The sequence below is a fragment of the Nanorana parkeri genome, unplaced genomic scaffold (genome assembly GCF_000935625.1).
Source record: "Nanorana parkeri isolate BGI_ZX_2015 unplaced genomic scaffold, ASM93562v1 scaffold847, whole genome shotgun sequence".
NCBI lineage: Eukaryota > Metazoa > Chordata > Amphibia > Anura > Dicroglossidae > Nanorana > Nanorana parkeri.
Genome location: NW_017307115.1, coordinates 623,985 through 639,034, shown reverse-complemented (window position 1 = coordinate 639,034; position 15,050 = coordinate 623,985). Strand labels below are relative to the sequence as shown.

Genomic DNA, 15,050 nt, shown 5'->3' with positions numbered 1-15,050 from the left:
ACCTTCACAGTGTCTCCCGTCCTGCGACAAGCGGAATCCGGCAAAACAAGAACAGCGGTAGGAGCCGACAGTGTTCTCACAGGTGTGGTGGCACAGGCGCCCCGGGTACGTCCAACATTCATTGACATCTTATAAAGACAAAAGAGGAAATAATAACAAGATACGGGAATAAATACATCGCGGGATGCGCTGCTGAGAAGATAGCTGGAGCTTTACCATGTGTGACCTGTAGAATTACTTTCAGCAGCTGAAAGCCAACAGCACCCGAACCAAAGGACAAAAAAAAACAAAACAACTCATGTCAATCCCCGCCCCCGAGGAGCTGACAATGTTCCTCCTAACCCCTAAAGGAGCTCACAATGCTACAGCCTCACCACAGCCTCCAAAGACAACTGAAGCAGAACAAGTTTAACTCCTCTGCCGATTGTTTTTTTATTTGGGGATAAAATTGGAGAATGGAAAGAAATCCAGGGGAGGGGAAACATACAGACTCCATGCAGATATCGCTCCAGGTGGGGGACAGAAACCCTGGACTTCAGCTTCTGCTATGTTACAGCGCTACCGACGGACCCTCTAAGCCAGCGGTAGCCAGACTGCGGCCCTCCAGCTGTGGTGGAACTACAAATCCCATGAGGCATTGCAAGATTCTCACAGCCACAGACATGACTCCCGGAGAGAGATGCATCGTGGGATTTGTAGTTTCACCACACAGATGGAGGGCCGCCGTTTGGCTACCCCTGGTCTAAGCCAACATGGTGACAGATATTGATTATTGATGAATATATATATCTGCTCACCGATACACGTCCTCCGGAAGGCGTCGTAGCGATACCCCACCTTACAGTCACAGCGGTGTGATCCGGGGAGGTTGGTGCAGGTCTGCTCGGCGGAGCAGTTGTGGGTGCCGGCGCCGCACTCGTCAAAGTCTGAAACAAAGGATGATGAATGATCAGGCCAGATATACACCCAGTGCGAGGTTACACAGAAACTACATGCCCAACGGACCCCAACAGACCTGGGAGTGCATCACGGGGCCCACATTAGGCAATAACCTGATAAACAAGAGAAAGTTCTTCTAGAGCTCCTCCTACTGGACATGTAAATAGTTCCCACTTCCAGTCATGGTCAGTAGGGTAGGAGCCTACGTTCAGTCATGGTCAGTAGGAGATGAGCCTACGTTCAGTCATGGTCAGTAGGAGAGGAGCCTACGCTCAGTCATGGTCAGTAGGAGAGGAGCCTACGTTCAGTCACGGTCAGTAGGAGAGGAGCCTACGTTCAGTCACGGTCAGTAGGTGAGGAGCCTACGTTCAGTCATGGTCAGTAGGAGAGGAGCCCACTTCCAGTCATGGTCCGTAGGAGAGGAGCCTACGTTCAGTCATGGTCAGTAGGAGATGAGCCTACGTTCAGTCATGGTCAGTAGGAGAGGAGCCTACGCTCAGTCATGGTCAGTAGGAGAGGAGCCTACGCTCAGTCATGGTCAGTAGGAGAGGAGCCTACGCTCAGTCATGGTCAGTAGGAGAGGAGCCTACGCTCAGTCATGGTCAGTAGGAGAGGAGCCTACGCTCAGTCATGGTCAGTAGGAGAGGAGCCTACGCTCAGTCATGGTCAGTAGGAGAGGAGCCTACGCTCAGTCATGGTCAGTAGGAGAGGAGCCTACGCTCAGTCATGGTCAGTAGGAGAGGAGCCTACGCTCAGTCATGGTCAGTAGGAGAGGAGCCTACGCTCAGTCATGGTCAGTAGGAGAGGAGCCTACGCTCAGTCATGGTCAGTAGGAGAGGAGCCTACGCTCAGTCATGGTCAGTAGGAGAGGAGCCTACGCTCAGTCATGGTCAGTAGGAGAGGAGCCTACGCTCAGTCATGGTCAGTAGGAGAGGAGCCTACGCTCAGTCATGGTCAGTAGGAGAGGAGCCTACGCTCAGTCATGGTCAGTAGGAGAGGAGCCTACGCTCAGTCATGGTCAGTAGGAGAGGAGCCTACGCTCAGTCATGGTCAGTAGGAGAGGAGCCTACGCTCAGTCATGGTCAGTAGGAGAGGAGCCTACGCTCAGTCATGGTCAGTAGGAGAGGAGCCTACGCTCAGTCATGGTCAGTAGGAGAGGAGCCTACGCTCAGTCATGGTCAGTAGGAGAGGAGCCTACGCTCAGTCATGGTCAGTAGGAGAGGAGCCTACGCTCAGTCATGGTCAGTAGGAGAGGAGCCTACGCTCAGTCATGGTCAGTAGGAGAGGAGCCTACGCTCAGTCATGGTCAGTAGGAGAGGAGCCTACGCTCAGTCATGGTCAGTAGGAGAGGAGCCTACGCTCAGTCATGGTCAGTAGGAGAGGAGCCTACGCTCAGTCATGGTCAGTAGGAGAGGAGCCTACGCTCAGTCATGGTCAGTAGGAGAGGAGCCTACGCTCAGTCATGGTCAGTAGGAGAGGAGCCTACGCTCAGTCATGGTCAGTAGGAGAGGAGCCTACGCTCAGTCATGGTCAGTAGGAGAGGAGCCTACGCTCAGTCATGGTCAGTAGGAGAGGAGCCTACGCTCAGTCATGGTCAGTAGGAGAGGAGCCTACGCTCAGTCATGGTCAGTAGGAGAGGAGCCTACGCTCAGTCATGGTCAGTAGGAGAGGAGCCTACGCTCAGTCATGGTCAGTAGGAGAGGAGCCTACGCTCAGTCATGGTCAGTAGGAGAGGAGCCTACGCTCAGTCATGGTCAGTAGGAGAGGAGCCTACGCTCAGTCATGGTCAGTAGGTGAGGAGCCTTCGTTCAGTTATGGTCAGTAGGAGAGGAACCTACGTTCAGTCATGGTCAGTAGGAGAGGAGCCTACGTTCAGTCATGGTCAGTAGGAGAGGAGCCTACGTTCAGTCATGGTCAGTAGGAGAGGAGCCTACGTTCAGTCATGGTCAGTAGGAGAGGAACCTACGTTCAGTCATGGTCAGTAGGAGAGGAGCCTACGCTCAGTCATGGTCAGTAGGTGAGGAGCCTTCGTTCAGTCATGGTCAGTAGGAGAGGAGCCTACTTCCAGTCATGGTCAGTAGGAGAGGAGCCTACGTTCAGTCATGGTCAGTAGGAGAGGAGCCTACGTTCAGTCATGGTCAGTAGGAGAGGAGCCTACGCTTAGTCATGGTCAGTAGGAGAGGAGCCCACTTCCAGTCATGGTCAGTAGGAGAGGAGCCTACGTTCAGTCATGGTCAGTAGGAGAGGAGCCTACGTTCAGTCATGGTCAGTAGGAGAGGAGCCCACTTCCAGTCATGGTCAGTAGGAGAGGAGCCTACGTTCAGTCATGGTCAGTAGGAGAGGAGCCTACGTTCAGTCATGGTCAGTAGGAGAGGAGCCCAATTCCAGTCATGATCTGTAGGGGAGGAGCCTACATTCAGTCATGGTCAGTAGGAGAGGAGCCCAATTCCAGTCATGGTCTGTAGGGGAGGAGCCTTGATTCAGTCATGGTCAGTAGGAGAGGAGCGTACGTTCAGTCATGGTCAGTAGGAGAGGAGCCCACATCCAGTCATGGCCAGTAGGAGAGGAGCCTACGTTCAGTCATGGCCAGTAGGAGAGGAGCCTACGTTCAGTCATGGTCAGTAGGAGAGGAGCCTACGTTCAGTCATGGTCAGTAGGAGAGGAGCCCAATTCCAGTCATGATCTGTAGGGGAGGAGCCTACATTCAGTCATGGTCAGTAGGAGAGGAGCCCAATTCCAGTCATGGTCAGTAGGAGAGGAGCCTACGTTCAGTCATGGTCAGTAGGAGAGGAGCCCACTTCCAGTCATGGTCTGTAGGGGAGGAGCCTTCATTCAGTCATGGTCAGTAGGAGAGGAGCCTACGTTCAGTCATGGTCAGTAGGAGAGGAGCCCACTTCCAGTCATGGTCAGTAGGAGAGGAGCCCACTTACATTGGCAATCAATGTAATGGTTCCTGCTGAGTGACTTTGGGACAGGAACTCCTCCCACCTCATCGAGTAGGAAGCGAGCTCCACCTCTGCTCACATATTCCTCTCTGGAGGAACTTTGGTTAAGAAAAGCTGCCCCACCCAGGCCGGGTACACCGGGGACAAAGTTTGGTATTCCAACACGAAGATTGATGGTTTTAAGGTTGATGTTCCTTTAAGTCAAAGCCAAAATTGCAGCAATGATCCCTCCCCAGTGCCCCCGGACCCCCAGACCGGATCTGCACCTCCCGGGGCACCTCGTGGGGGAAGCCTCGAATCTAAAACTACAAACATCTCCTCCCGGGGCACTCTCGGTCCTCACCGATGCACATCGTCCCGTTCTCGTTGGGTCGGTATCCTCGGTTGCAGTTCAGGTGTTTTCTCTGGCACACGTAGGATCCCAGGGTGTTGACGCAAGCGAAGCCAGGCTTGCAGGGGGCGGGGCTCGCCGCACATTCATTAACATCTGACGAGGAGAGAAAAAGAAAAAAAGATCTACAAAAACATTTTCTGACATTGAAATCCGGAAATCATATTCTGAGTCGTGAGCCGGACTACAGAAACATCCCGAGCTGCCCCTCAGTCTTATATCTGCGAGCGGTACTGAGGCAGGGGGCTGTGATGTTTTCAGGAAGCTCTGTACCGCCCCCCTGCTGGCCCCTCCCATCGGCCATGATCACCCATTTCCCATGTAATGGGAAATCCAATTTTTTTTTAGCTGTCACCAGACCAGGAATTGAGGGGAAATCTTATAAGGGGGACGCGTGTTCCTGGTGATACGTCAGAGGGAATTTCCCTCCACTGGGGGCTGGCGAGTCACACAGACTGGTACCTTGGCACACGCCCTCTTCTAACAGGAACCCGGGCTGGCACATCACCTCCGGCACACATACGAACGATCCAACCGTGTTGACGCAGCGCTCGCTTGTGGCGCACGTGTGCGTGTTCAGAACGCATTCATCGACGTCTGGGAATAAAATACATTGTAAATCGTCCAATAATTATTGTCTGCCCCCCAGAACCCGAAGGCCCCGAGGCAGAGGCCTCAGCGGTAACACTGGTCCCACACTGGTAGCGCTGGTCCTACACTGTTAGCGCTGGTCCTACACTGGTAGAGCTGGTCCTACACTGGTAGAGCTGGTCCTACACTGGTAGCGCTGGTCCCACACTGGAAACACTGGTAGCACTGGTCCCACACTGGAAACACTGGTCCCACATTGGTAGCACTGGTCCCACATTGGTAGCACTGGTCCCACATTGGTAGCACTGGTCCGACACTGGTAACACTGGTCCGACACTGGTAACACTGGTCCCACACTGGTAGCACTGGTCCCACACTGGTAACACTGGTATCACTGGTAACACTGGCCCCACACTGGTAACACTGGTCCCACACTGGTAACACTGGTAGCACTGGTCCCACACTGGTAACACTGGTATCACTGGTAACACTGGCCCCACACTGGTAACACTGGTAGCACTGGTCCCACACTGGTAACACTGGTATCACTGGTAACACTGGCCCCACACTGGTAACACTGGTAGCACTGGTCCCACACGCGGTACCCACCCTTGTCTGGCTCGGGTGTTGGCTCCGCTTTGGGCGGGATCATTAGGTCTGGCGGGATGAGTTGCTCCTCCCCGTTGCAGCACAGGACCATCATGTGGTTACAGGGGTAGCCCAGGTTCAGGTTGGACTCGCAGGATTCTCCCTCTTTCCTGATCTTCAGTCCCAGGGAGCAGCAATCGCAGCACAGCTGGAATACAAAGCACAGCAGGCGGGGAGGTGAGATCACCTGACATCAACTATTTGCCCAAATCATGGGTGAAATGCGTCAAGGACACATGTCACATCTGATGGGGGGGGGGTGTCTGTTTGATCTAGTCCCCTACGCTTGACCTAGTCCCCTACGCTTGACCTAGTCCCCTACGCTTGACCTAGTCCCCTACGCTTGACCTAGTCCACTACGCTTGGCCTAGTCTCCTACGCTTGGCCTAGTGCCCTACGCTTGGCCTAGTGCCCTATGCTTGACCTAGTCCCCTATGTTTGACCTAGTCCCCTAGCCCATGATGAAGCCTATATTGTGGCTAAAGCGCGTCAGTGATGGAATCCTGTCTGGTGGGGGTGGAGGATGTCTGTTTGTCTTAGTCTGGTGCCAATAAAGCTTGTTGCGGGTCAGCGGAGCGCGTCGGGGCTCCAACTTTCCCATTGGAGGCTCGCAGGGGGTTAACTTGTTTTCCTCCAGGACGGGCAGAGAAAAAATGTTCCTTGCGGATTTCCCACACAAATCACCCCCCTGTGACCCGAATAATCACCCCCCTGTGACCCGAATAATCACCCCCCTGTGACCCGAATAATCACCCCCCTGTGACCCTGAAAAATCATCCGGAGAGGAAAGTATGACACCCGTCAGCCAACAACAACATTCCGGACTCATGTGTATACATTATATATAACAGCGTGCCGCCCGGGAAATGGGGTGTCAGAGGAACGGGGAGGCTGGAGCTCAGCCAGAGATATACGGGTCCTGAAAGATATATACATGTGGGATGGAATGCCGGACTTTGGGGGAAAAAGGCAAAAGACCGGAAGACCAAACGGGAAACGTCAATCATTCTACTGCACTTTTGTTAATTTGTACTTTTTTTCTAACTTTATTTATTTTCTTAAAACATGTAAAATGAATGAATAAAACGTACCTTGAAGTGTGAGCGCTCGCACAGATCGTTCTCCGCGGCTGGGCAGAGTCCGTCCTCCTTGGCGGCGATCATCCCGGCGATGCACGTGTTCTCCTTGATGTAGGAGAGGCAGCATTGTCTCTGTGCCAGCCTGCAACACAAGAGAAGACACATTCCTATAACTCGGGGCTCATCCGCAGCCGCGTGACCGGCGTGTGTCGCGGCCGGGCGGCGGCTCTGATTGGCCGGCTACGCGCTGTGATGTTCTGAAAGTTTCACAAGTCCAGAGGTGTCACCGGGATTTACATTTAAATAGTTACAGTTGTCACTGGAACAGGAAGTTATCAAGAAATCTCTTACAGTGGGGACAACTGCTCAAAGGATTTTTCTGTTCACTTCCTGCTGTTTCTCTGGAACAGGAAGTACGGGGAAAAACCCCAATGGGGGGAGACACATAACCCAAGGGGGGTGCTAACCATTCCCTACACTATACAATGCTAATAAAACCCGAACATTTCAACTTTAGATACAATTGAGGAAATAACACAGGTGACACTGAGTGGCCGTTGGCACAGGGTGCAACCACAAATAAGTTCCCCCCTTTGTTTTTTTTTTCTCGCGGGGGGGGGGGGGCGCGAGTTTAGGTATCCCAAATGCACCCCCTCTGTGTATTCTGGATAAATATTTTCTCATAGATACATTTACTAATCAGTATTATTCCAACAAATACCTGATGATCCTGCCGGTGAGGTCCACCTAATGCAGCTTCCTGTGTCGGGGTGACAACAATGCTGCACTGCTCATGAATTCAGAGCAGAGTTGTCACCCTGGTGTAGGCTGTGCCTGCTTTTACTAAAGTGGAAGGAGAAAATGTTGCAGAGGGGGCGTGGTTATCAGCCGTGTCACTGCCTGCAGCTTGTCAATCAGCACCTAGTCCCGCCCACTGCTTTCTAGATGGCCTCTGTTGCTGAACCCCTCCCTCTGTGAGCTGCAGCGTCTGTGAGGGGGGAGCGTGTGAGACACAAACGAAGGAGGATTTGGCTCAGTCAGGGGAGGTAACGGAAGTTTTGAGTCTTGTGCATTACATAGTAACTGGATTGGGTTCGTTTTTAGACTGTTGACATTGTGATACATTTAGGTCCCAAGTTTCACCGATTTTTGCCGCGTACGCCGCATTCCGACGCGCCGTTCCAGGTCGAGGGACTTTGTAAATAAAGTTGCGAAATTTGTGTTGTCGGTCGTCCGACTCTGAAGACGGGAGGAGGTCTGAGCGGCACGCTGAGCTCATCTCTTCACGTGCGTGAATCTCGGTGGCGTCCAAGACAAACAGACGGAGACTTTGTAACGCCGCCATTCACCTCCTCCCCTCGCCAAAACCTCCCGATGACGTCGCCGCCGAGGCCGCCAGTGGCGGGTTTTTTTAGGTCTTTTATTTGACACGCAATCCGAAAGAGAGGCTTCACATCGCCGTCTCCGCGGACCGCCGACCGCCATGTTTTCTGCACCTCGGACCGCGGCGAGCTGTCAGCGGGTTTTACCAAGCGGTCAATCTTCTGCAAATAATAAAATGATCCCTTCTGGCTGGAAACGTTGTTTTCATTTTGTTACACGAATATTTCTGCCATGATTCCTTCGCGGCTCGCCGCCGTGCTCCGGGAGACGGGGTCAGCGAGGGGGCGACGTGTGATTTAATAGGAGGACGGAAAGTTTAATGTTCATCCAGTTACATGTTCAATAAAGAGGACCTGTCACCAGAATAAAAACTGCAACAAAAAGAAGAACTCGACATTTTCAATTCTCACTTTTTCCTTTATAGAAATAATGTTTAATTGACTTACAATGTGACTAGTGCAGGAGGTTGACAACGCTGAGATCACTTGTACAAAACAAGCGCGGCTTCCCCGCTTTACATTTATCTCTGCTTGCCCAAAGCCGGGACAAATGTAGAAAACAACTACGCGCCCGGCGCCCGGAAACTGCTTGTCCGGGAGCTGGGAGATAGGAATTCCACACTCCTGCTGCCCCTCTACTCCCTGCTGCCCCCCTACTCCCTGCTGCCCCAAGACCCGGCCTTGGTTGGCCTCATGGGAAATCCGGCCCCGGCCCCAGAAAACCCCCCCTACTTGGCTGACATCTTGGCTGGCCGCTGCCGTCCCCCTTCTCCTGGCCACCGCAGGCAGCGAATAAGGTAGGGACGGTCCTGCCTGCCTTTCTTGTACATCATAGCCCCCTCAGCTTCTGGGAGTGTCTAATTACTGTCTGTGCTGGCCTGGCTCCTCCACTCCTCCCATTACCGCAGGAACCCCCCCCCCCCCCTATATATATATAGCTAAAGTGAGCAGGTTCCGGAAGACAGAGCAAAGTAAAAACCGAGGAAAGTATTAAATAATAAATAATATAGAAATGAGGAGATGGAGATTGTACAAAATGTGCGTGCATCGGTAACCTTGGGCGGCGAATGTGCCTCATCGCGCCTCCTTTCGGAATGCCCCTTTAACACCTTAGCCTTGCCAGGCGGGAATCACGCGGTTCCGGCACATCTGTATGGGCTCCTGTCACGATCTGGCGGATGATATCAGAGCGCGGTGATGAGGTCTTGGCTCCCGTCAGTGGAAGTCTCACGTTGCAATTAGACAGAAGTTTGGCTTGTTCCTCCGTGGAATATGGGAACTTCCGATCCGTCTGAAGAGTTCCCAGAGTGATGAACTCATCGCCACACCCTCCACTGCTGCGTTCTCTGGGGCTGCTCCGGCCCCTTCTGAAGGATTCTTATACAAGTCTTTTATGGCGAAGAAAAGCTCCAAAATCCAGACGTTCCACCTTAGTAACAGACATGGCCGAGGCACAGACGATGGGTGGGGTACTTATTGGGGGTGGGGTTAGAGGGGGAACCAGAGTACCATTTTTATCAGACCAGTTCATGCCAGGATTCCAGTGTGGTAATCCTTCCATTAGGTAGGCCTATAAGTTGGGTGCCCATGCTGACCCGTGTCCACCGACAAAAGGGACCTACAATAGGCACATGAGCATCGGAACTGGACCACGGAGCGATGGAAGAAGGTGGCCCGGTCTGATGAATCATGTGGATGGCTCGGTGTGTGTGTGTGTCACTTACATGGTAGAGATGGCACCCGGATGCACTATGGGAAGAAGACAAGCCGGTGGAGGCCGTGTGATGCTTTGGGCAATGTTCTGCTGGGAGACTTCGGGTCCGGCCATTCATGTGGATGTCACTGTGACACGGACCACCGACCTAAACATTGTTGCTGACCAAGTCCCCCCCTTCATGGAGACGGTATTCCCTGATGGCAGTGACCTCTCTCAGCAGGATAATGAGCCCAGCCATGCTGCACACATGGGTGAAGAATGGTTTGAGGAACACAACAACGGGTTTAAGGTGATGACTCCGCCTCCAAATTCTCCAGATCTCAGTCCAATCGATCATCTGTGGGATGTGCTGGAAGAACAAGTCCGATCCATGGAGGCCGATCACCTCACAACTTACAGGACTTAAAGGATCTGCTACTGACGGCTCGGTGCCAGATACCACAGCACACCTTCAGAGGTCTAGTGGGGTCCATGCCTGGCCAGGTCAGGAAAAGGGGATCTACTCAATATTAGGAGGGGGGGTCATCAAGATACCACAGCACACCTTCAGAGGTCTAGTGGAGTCCATGTCTGGACAGGTCAGGAAAAGGGGGACCTACTCAATATTAGGGGGGGGTCATCAAGATACAACAGCACACCTTCAGAGATCTTTGGAGTCCATGCCTGTATGGGTCAGGAAAAGGGGGACCTACTCAATATTAGGGGGGGACATCCAGATACCGCAGCACGCCTTCAGAGGCCCAGAGGAGTCCATGCGTCAAGGTGGACCTACTCAGTATTAGGCGGGTGGTCAGAATGTTATTGCTGATCTGTGTACTCTGCTCTGATGGAGGACTCTTCTCCTTCCTCTCTCTATCCAGGAAGGAAGACTTGTTTCCTCTTCCTCCTCATCTTCCAGGTAAATATCATCTCCTCCTTTCTTCTTCCTTATCTGGCCTCCCTGTAGCTCGTGCCTCTCCTCCTCCATTCGTCTCTGTCAGGACTTCCTATTCATAATTATGATTGTCTGGAACCTCCACGACAACATCTGCATCTCATTGAACTGTTCGCGGTGAATCAGCTGTGAGGTAGAACTCCGCTGCGGCCCCGAGGGAGAGATCAATCCTCCGGCAGGACAACATAGGGAACAAACGAGTCCGTGTTCAATGTCACATTCTACAACCGGCAGCGTAATCGGCAAAATATGTGAACCCAAATTCGGCCGCGCAGGACGCAGAGACGCAGGAATGCGCAGAAGAAGAATTGAGCGTTCAATAAAGAATTCTACAGGTGCGGACCAAAGTTTATAAATGTTTTTTTGAATAGCTCATCTAATGCAAAGTTCTTATTGTTTTCCTCTTGCTCCTCCCACATCTGAGCACTATAAACGCAGATCATGCATGGAGACACCACATGTCCCCCGTGTGCAGATCCGCACATGCAGGCTTCAGTGTCCGTACTGTCAATTTACGGGTCAGGGTGGTTTGCTATGGGGCGCTGACACCTGGGGACCAGTTTATCAATCTTCCATCCAGCCATATGGTGGGCATATGCCATCCTGCCACTAGATGGAGCCGAGGAGCACGGGAGTTTCCAATGCTCATTGGCTCTATTTAGTGTTGGGAATGCCGTGCGATTGGCTGGGTGGAGGAGTTATAAATCAGCCCCCGTAGATTCCTTCCTTATTGCAATTTGAGAACAGGAGACACAAGCGCACAAGAATACATCATCCAGACTTATGGGTACCGTGCTGCACAACTACTAGAGCTGCCTAAGGCTCCTTATTGCAAACATTTGATATATACCAGTACCGCCCAGGCCCGGCGCTAGCGCAAGGCAAGTAAGGCGGGCGCCGTACGGCGCGCCGGGGGGGGGGGGAGGGGCGCAAAATTGCACCTTGCCCACCTGGACTAAAATCCTAGCACCGGCCCTGGTACCGCCACGGGGCCGTCTATCCCTAATTTGCCACAGGTAGTGCTCTCTTCCCTTATACCAGGCCTCCGAAACTTGATACTTTTCTTTTTCCGCCGCAGCACGTGCGATTATCTCGGATGCTGAGACTCCCTTGCACTGGCTATGCGAGCAGAGGCGTCCTTATTACGGGTGTCACCCTCTGGGACCTCATCACGCATGTGTCATCATTACACGTGGGTCTAATGACATCACGCGCACTTAACTGCTGGTGGCCATCTTGGTGAAGGACGTCGGCAAAGAGAGGAGGGGACGTTCATCCGGGCAGGATTAGGCATGCTGTCGGGCAGTGGCGACACAGGTTGGGTGCGGCCCGCACCCGGGTGACACCATTGCAGGGGGTGACACCAAAATGACTGACAAGTACTCTTGTTGAAGATTTTCATTGGCCGCCACCTGCCAGAGTCTTCTAGCAGGTCCCGGGCCAATTAATAACAACTGGGCGGAGCCGGCTTTGATGCCACAGGCCGGCTCCGCCCAGTTATCGTTGTTTAATGATAGTTCAGCGTCCCCGGGTCATTTGCGGACGCTGATCTGTCATTACAACTGGGGCGGAGCCAGCTGTGAGATCATGGCTGGCTCCGCCCAGCTGTCATTTGTGAGGCGTTCGGCCAGCCTTAGGCCCCGCTTCGGGTGTTAGTTCGGCTCGGCTCTGCCGCTCAGCCTCCCTCGGTAGCTGTACGGGTTATAGTGAATAAGCCCGTACAGCGGCCCTTCGGTCCGACTGAAGAGAAGGGCTCCCGCAACCGCAGCGAGCCGAAGGATCGGCCGAAGCTACAGCTGATCCTTCGGCCAGCTTTGTGAATAACCCCCTTAGTGATAACGGTCGCCAGGACTTTTTATCATCTCAATGCTGGATCTGCCCATCCCCCCGAGGGACCACGGAGGACCATTCGGGTCTCATACTGGACCCCCCCAAAACCAGCATCCTTCCGTTGTTCCTTTTATCCTTCCAGTCTCCATATTGTACACATCAGACGCGGCACAGAAGATTCCGCTCCGGAGATGTTTCCTTTTTATTGCTACAAATGTTATTCTTTTAAATCTGTGTCATTGGAAACAGACGCCGCGCTGAGACTTCGTCAGGAAGCGTTTCGCTTTCGACGCTCTTACGTGCGCCGATGGGGGTTGTAAACGCCGCTTCTCAGACAAAGGGCCTCTGTTACACGTTCGCAGGGCGTGGAGCGTTCATTGAGCGCAGGGAGCCCTCGCTTCCACGCCGCTCCGCCGCAGCGCAGGAGGAAATCAGATCAGCTGGAGAGTTGTGGAAACTTTCTAGCTTGAATTTTCTCTTTTCCATTCCTCGCGTTGGAGCTCGTAAAAAAAAAATCCGGCGACGGCTTCGGATCGGAATTCCAGCCCAGAGCGTAAAGGATTTGTTTATAAGAGATCCCGCCGTAGCGTGGAACGAGAGCTCCGCGGACGATGAACGATTGGCCGTCGGAAACGCGCAGTAAATTCTTTCTGTGATAAACTGTCTGCGGAATGAAACACAGAAACATCTGCGCAGAGTCTCCGATGAATATCTGAGGGAGCGAGCGGCGGGCGTAGAAATAACTGCGGACGCTGGACACCGACGCATCGAAGTGAAAACACCCGTCACCCCGGCCATGAAATCCATTCTAATACGTGAAGACGAACTTCTGCCAGAGACTAAAATGGCGGCGGCTCTGTATTTATTAATACGTCATTACGTGTCATTTCCTAAACTGGACTTGCGATCCATCCCCTGTACAGCAGAGCTCAGACTAGGACAGGGAGAAGCAGCACTGTGCGGCCGTGCCCGTGTGCTAGCAAGGGGCATGCTAATAGGAGGAAAGAGAAAGGTGACAGAGAGAAGAGCTCATCAGTCTGCTGCTTCTTCTTTATTGCCCAATCCCGGGCTGGCGGAGGGACAAGACCTGCACATGTTAGTGAACTGCAGGAGAGAAAAATCAGGTCTCCCCCTCCTGCCAGAGATGGCTGTGCTGTGCGGCAGAGCTGCGTGACTCTCAGGACCGGATGGATAAAAATACAAATCCTCTGGCAGGTTAACACAGCTCCCGTGTATGTATTTCCAGGAGCGTGCCAAGGTGGGGTGTCACCCGGAGCGGGTATCGGGTGACGCCGTTACGCCATTGCGCCATTATGCACGTGCAAGGTCATCGCGCACGCACGTTATGACGTCACACACTGTTACCTGCCGGCGGCCATCTTGGTGGTGGACACCGGCAGAGAGAGGAGGGGATGAGGTATGCCGCCGGGTCCCCTCCTCTCTCTCCTGCAGCTGTCGGGCTCTCAGTCCATGACCGCGTGCCTGACTTTTCAGAGGGGGGGTGACACCAAAATGACTGTCAGTCATTATGGTGTCACCGCTACAATGGCGTCGTCTGGGTACGGGTCGCACCCCCCAGTGACGCCACTGTGTATTTCGCCCCTGTATTCCCGGAGTTCAGGTTTAAATGTATTTTAAAGGAGAACTATGGGGTCAGTGTTTTTCCCCATAGTTCTCCTCAGGGTAACGGTAGTACACAAACTAGCGTCCTCCCGTCACCCTAAGCTCAGTATATAGGGAGCTACAGCTCCCTATATACTGAGACGCCGCACCTGGAGCGGATCCCGACGTGAGTGACAGCTGGCTCCGCCTATCTAGAGGCAGAGCCAGCTGTACCCGCCCCCTCCCCCGTCCGTTCCGCCAGTCAGCACTGGCGGATCGGAGCAGGGAGGGGGGAATCCATCCCCTCCCCTGTCATGGCAGAGAGCCGCGACAGGATAGAGAAGTGAGCGAGCGCCGGTATGTGTTCTCTCACCTCCCGATCTACTGAGCCGACCTGTGACAGTCTCATTGTCACAGGTCGGCTGGAACGATCAGGATGAGTGAAAAGCACCCCCCTCCCCCCCCTCATAGTTCTCCTTTAAAAGGCATCTAAACGCTCAGATGTGAATGCGTTCTGCATTGCGCTCCATTAAATTCCCCCCTTCCCTGTCCGATCCTCCAGCGCTGAATGGAGGAACGGACGTGGGAGGGGCGGACACAGCTGTCACTCACGCAGCTGGGTGGATCTCGACTGTAATGTCGCGATCCGTCCTGGCTGCGGCGATCTCAGTATACCGCGAGTGAGCTTTGGGTGACGGGAGGACGCTAGTTTGTGTCCTCCTGTGATCCTAAGGAGAACTATGGGGAAAACACTGACCTCATAGTTCTCCTTTAACTTTTCTACTGTAACGGTGCAGTGGTCAGCACTTCTGCCTTCCAGCATTGGGATTGTTGGTTCAAATCCTGGCCAGGATGCTATCTGCATGGCAAGGACGGAGATCAGATAGAAGACTGAAGGGGAGGACGGAGGTCAGATAGAAGACTGAAGGGGAGGACGGAGGTCAGATATGAGACTGAAGGGAAGGACGGAGGTCAGATAGAAGACTGAAGGG

The 15,050-nt window shown here is 53.3% G+C and overlaps 1 protein-coding gene across 1 annotated transcript in view; it reads right to left on the bottom strand.

Annotated features, from left to right (window-relative positions):
- Positions 1-15,050, bottom strand: part of FBLN2 (fibulin 2) — a 28,458-nt gene that overhangs the window by 3,957 nt on the left and 9,451 nt on the right. The window contains exons 3-8 of the mRNA XM_018565439.1: positions 6,606-6,735; positions 5,476-5,662; positions 4,738-4,872; positions 4,228-4,371; positions 798-926; positions 3-128 (exon numbers count right to left, since the gene is read on the bottom strand). Coding sequence (XP_018420941.1) covers positions 3-128; positions 798-926; positions 4,228-4,371; positions 4,738-4,872; positions 5,476-5,662; positions 6,606-6,735 — 851 coding nt within the window. The remainder of the gene's footprint in view (positions 1-2; positions 129-797; positions 927-4,227; positions 4,372-4,737; positions 4,873-5,475; positions 5,663-6,605; positions 6,736-15,050) is intronic.